The sequence below is a fragment of the Lathyrus oleraceus genome, chromosome 7, assembly GCF_024323335.1.
Source record: "Lathyrus oleraceus cultivar Zhongwan6 chromosome 7, CAAS_Psat_ZW6_1.0, whole genome shotgun sequence".
Taxonomy (NCBI): domain Eukaryota; kingdom Viridiplantae; phylum Streptophyta; class Magnoliopsida; order Fabales; family Fabaceae; genus Lathyrus; species Lathyrus oleraceus.
Window position 1 is genome coordinate 328,177,440 of NC_066585.1, and position 4,038 is coordinate 328,181,477.

The following is a 4,038-nucleotide window of genomic DNA, read 5'->3' on the forward strand; positions in this document are numbered from 1 at the left end:
AAAAGAAGTTTTTATTTTTTCTCAGAAATTTTAAAAATTTCCAATATTAAATATTAAATTTTTTAAAATCTCTTATATTAAAAAATATAAAAAATGACATCAAAAATTTCAAAACAACTACCAAAATTTTTGTTTTGTGTGAATGTTAACAGAATATTTTGAAAATATTATAATATGAGGTAGCAAGTTAAATTCCCCCACGAAATAAATCAGTAAAAACACTTGCCACATTTTTCGATTTTACAAAAATTGAAGAAAGGTAAAAAAAATGATTTTACAAAAGTTGAAGAAAGGTAAAAAAAATATGAAAGTATTTTTGACTTAACAAATTATGTGTAGTGTAAAATATGTGGAGTGTGTGGTCCAACATAGTGCCAACTAGATTCCTCCAGTTTCTTCCGGATAGAATTTGAAGATATTAAAAATTAAAAACCACACACAGTTTTAAAACATATAAGTTATTAATGTAAGAAGGATATCAAAGACTTATAATTTTTTATGACAAAAAATGACTTGAATCCAAATTTATCACTTCCCTTATCCCTCGTCAACCAAAGCAAATCTTAATCTATGTTTACAAATACAGCTTGTTTTTCCTTTTAATAGAACAGGCATCCGAAACAAAAGCTCTTTCACTTTTCTGCTCAAAACTGTTTTTGCGGTACTCAACCTACAACAATAGTTAACCTAAGACTTAAATAGTAAGGCCTTGTGGGGCAGCAGCCACGGCTGCTTTGGGCTTGGGCTTTTCGACGACGATGGCCTGTGTGGTTAAGACCATCCCGGCTACTGAAGCAGCATTCTGCAAAGCACACCTTGTTACCTTGGCAGGGTCAATGACTCCAGACTCCACTAAATTCTCGTAAGTGTCTGTCATGGCATTGTAACCAACCTCCCATTCACCATTCTTAATTTTCTCCACAACTACTTCACCCTCTATTCCAGCATTTTGAGCAATCAATGCAGCAGGTGCTACCAATGCCTACATAGACAAAAGAAAAGACATCAGTAGTTTCTTCAGTCATGTCATATCAAATAACTTTCGAGAACAATTAGGACAAAATTGACACTAGGTGACAATATTTTGTAACAAATGGTGTATCACAGAACATAATTGACGAAAATCTGTGTTGTAATTGTGGAACATGATTAAAAATATGTACAAATTGATCATTCTCACCTTTTGAACAATGTCAGCTCCTAGCCTCTCATCTGCATCTTCAAGCTTCTCCTTAATTGCTGGGACATAACCAGATAGATGAACCAATGCAGTGCCTCCACCAGGAACAATACCTTCCTCAATGGCGGCAAAAGTTGCATTCTTGGCATCCTCAATACGGAGCTTACGATCCTCCAGTTCGGTCTCTGTGGCAGCACCGACCTTGATGACAGCAACTCCACCAGACAACTTAGCAATTCTCTCGGCGAGTTTCTCAGAATCATAAATTGAGTCTGTCTCAGACAACTCTTTCTTTAGTTGTGCAACCCTGGATTGCAACTCATCCTTTGATGCAGCATCGGCAATAATAGTGGTAGAATCCTTGGAGATGGTCACCTTCCGGGCCAAACCAAGTTGTTCAATTGTGGTGTTTTCAACGAGAAGGCCCAGATCACTGGCTTGGAACTCAGCACCTAGCAGTTAATGGCACAAAATTGTCAAAAGAAAATGATTCATGAGGGAGAAATAATCCTAGTAGTTCTTTGTTTGTGCATCATGATGACAAAAATTACTTGAACACGCAGAACAAATATCAAGAGCAAGTAGAACTAAATTAAACTAAATTTTGAATACAATTAACCTTCATTTGACATTACCATAAATGTTTAATTGATTGCAGCATCCAACAATAAAACTAAAAAACATAGGAATCTCATATACCTGTCAATATAGCAATGTCTTGAAGAAGGGCCTTTCTTCTTTCACCAAATCCTGGAGCTTTGATGGCAGCGACATTAAGGATACCACGCAGCTTATTGACAACAAGGGTCGCCAAAGCCTCACCAGTGATATCTTCAGAAATGATAAGCAAGGGGGCTCTCAATTGAGTGGTTTTCTCCAGCAGAGGAATGATATCTTTGATTGCTGAAATCTTCTGATCGGTAATCAAGACTCTGGCGTTCTCAAATTCAACAATTGATTTCTCTGGATTTGTTACAAACTGAGGGGAGATATATCCTCTGTCAATCTGCAGGTCACATAGCAAACAGTAAATTACTCTAGCTATATAGTTAGAAACATAACTTGATAGCTTCATTTTTTCTGCTCATTACAATTTACAACCATTCTTTTGGGGAAAAAAGGAGAAATTAGTAGACCCAAAAGAGAATTCATACCTCCATTCCTTCTTCAACTTCAACTGTCGTCTCAAACGAGTTAGAAGACTCAATGGATAAAACACCATCGGGTCCAACCTTGTCAATCGCTTCAGCAATCATTTTTCCAATCAACTCATCATTTCCAGCAGAAATAGTAGCAACAGCTGTTACGCCATTAAAACTCTATTAGAATAACATACTAATAAACAACCAATGAAAAAAAAACATCAATAGACATTTTTTTAGTAATACCAATACCTTTTATATCATCTCCACCTTTAACAGGCCTAGCCAACTTCTCAAGCTCTTCCACCAAAGCCGCCACAGTTTTATCAATTCCTTTCTTGATCGACACAGGATTAGCACCCGATGTTACATTGAGAAGTCCAAGCTTTATAATTTCCCTAGCCAGAATCGAAGCCGTTGTAGTCCCGTCGCCAGCAGAGTCATTAGTTTTACTTGCAACCTGTTTCAAATCAACACATCGCCATCAGTAGCCAAAAACCATGTAAACATACATCTTCATAACAAACACTAAAACAAACCACACCCTTATTAATCAATTATCGCAATTCACGTACCTCCCTTATAAGAGCTGCACCAGCATTTTCCATGGGATCAGGAAGCTCAATAGCTCTTGCAATTGTCACACCATCATTAACTACCTTAGGACTTCCAAACTCATCCAACACAACATTCCTCCCTTCAAAAAATACCAACAAAAAAAACAGCATTTCAAATTTCTCATTACTCCATACAAAGGAGTTGAAGTAAATCTCAGCATAATAAAATCGATTGATATACTTTATAAACATTTCCTTTCTCATACTCAGTGTTGTCAATTTCGTATTGCATAAAATAGCGGTTTGTTCAAATTTGTTACACTACAAAAGTAAGGCACTGCTAGGTTTACCTCTGGGTCCAAGAGTGAGGCCAACAGCATCGGCAAGTTTATCAATTCCGGCTTGCATAGCGGAGCGTGAATGTTGGTCAAAGGCGATATCTTTAGCGGCGGCTTTAACCACAAAACGGTTAGGTTTCTGCCTGAAATTGACCCTTCCATGTTGTTTAACCTTCTTGCTGAGACTGGTCTGTGCCTGAAATGAATAATTGAAACGAATTAGAATCGATTTTGTTGTTAATTGTTTAGGGAGGAGTGGAAATGGAGGAGAAATGGTACCTGGTTGGTTGGTGAACGAAGAATTGAGGTAGAGGATAGAGCGTTGGTTGAAGCCATGTTTGTAAGAGTTTCGGAAGAGTGTGGATAAGATGGTTTATCAGATAGAATGAACGAACTCAACGAAGAGAAAGGTTTAGGGTTTGGGATTTTATATTAGTAGTAAGTTTCTAGAAAACTCTTATTGCTCACCAATTGTTGACAACCTCTCCTTCAATTTTCATTTTGTCACTTACTCAATATTACTAGTACTTCATAATAAATATGTTAATTTTAATCGAAAAGAGTTAAAGTGAAAAAATAATAAATCTTGTATTAGAATTATAAATAAATATTTATTTTGAGATTGAAAAAAAATATAAATGAAATATTTTGTATGAGAAAAAACGAATAACACTTACTTTATCTTTGAAATATCATAAAATAAACGAGACGGAATCAAACAAAGTGAAATGAATATTTCATTATCTCATTTGAAAATTTTAAAACGGGATTAAAAAAATTATTCATTCTACACAAATCATAGAGGAAGAAATATGGTGTTA

The 4,038-nt window shown here is 35.7% G+C and overlaps 1 protein-coding gene across 1 annotated transcript; it reads right to left on the bottom strand.

Moving 5' to 3' along the window:
- Positions 1-432: 432 nt before the first annotated feature.
- Positions 433-3,681, bottom strand: LOC127107501 (ruBisCO large subunit-binding protein subunit alpha, chloroplastic). The gene is made up of 8 exons (NM_001427060.1): positions 3,497-3,681; positions 3,230-3,413; positions 2,898-3,019; positions 2,575-2,782; positions 2,335-2,480; positions 1,880-2,186; positions 1,181-1,632; positions 433-982 (listed from the first exon to the last, which is right to left on the bottom strand). The coding sequence occupies exons 1-8, from the start codon at positions 3,551-3,553 to the stop codon at positions 695-697; spliced, it is 1,764 nt and encodes a 587-aa protein (NP_001413989.1). The 5' UTR covers positions 3,554-3,681; the 3' UTR covers positions 433-694.
- Positions 3,682-4,038: the final 357 nt, after the last annotated feature.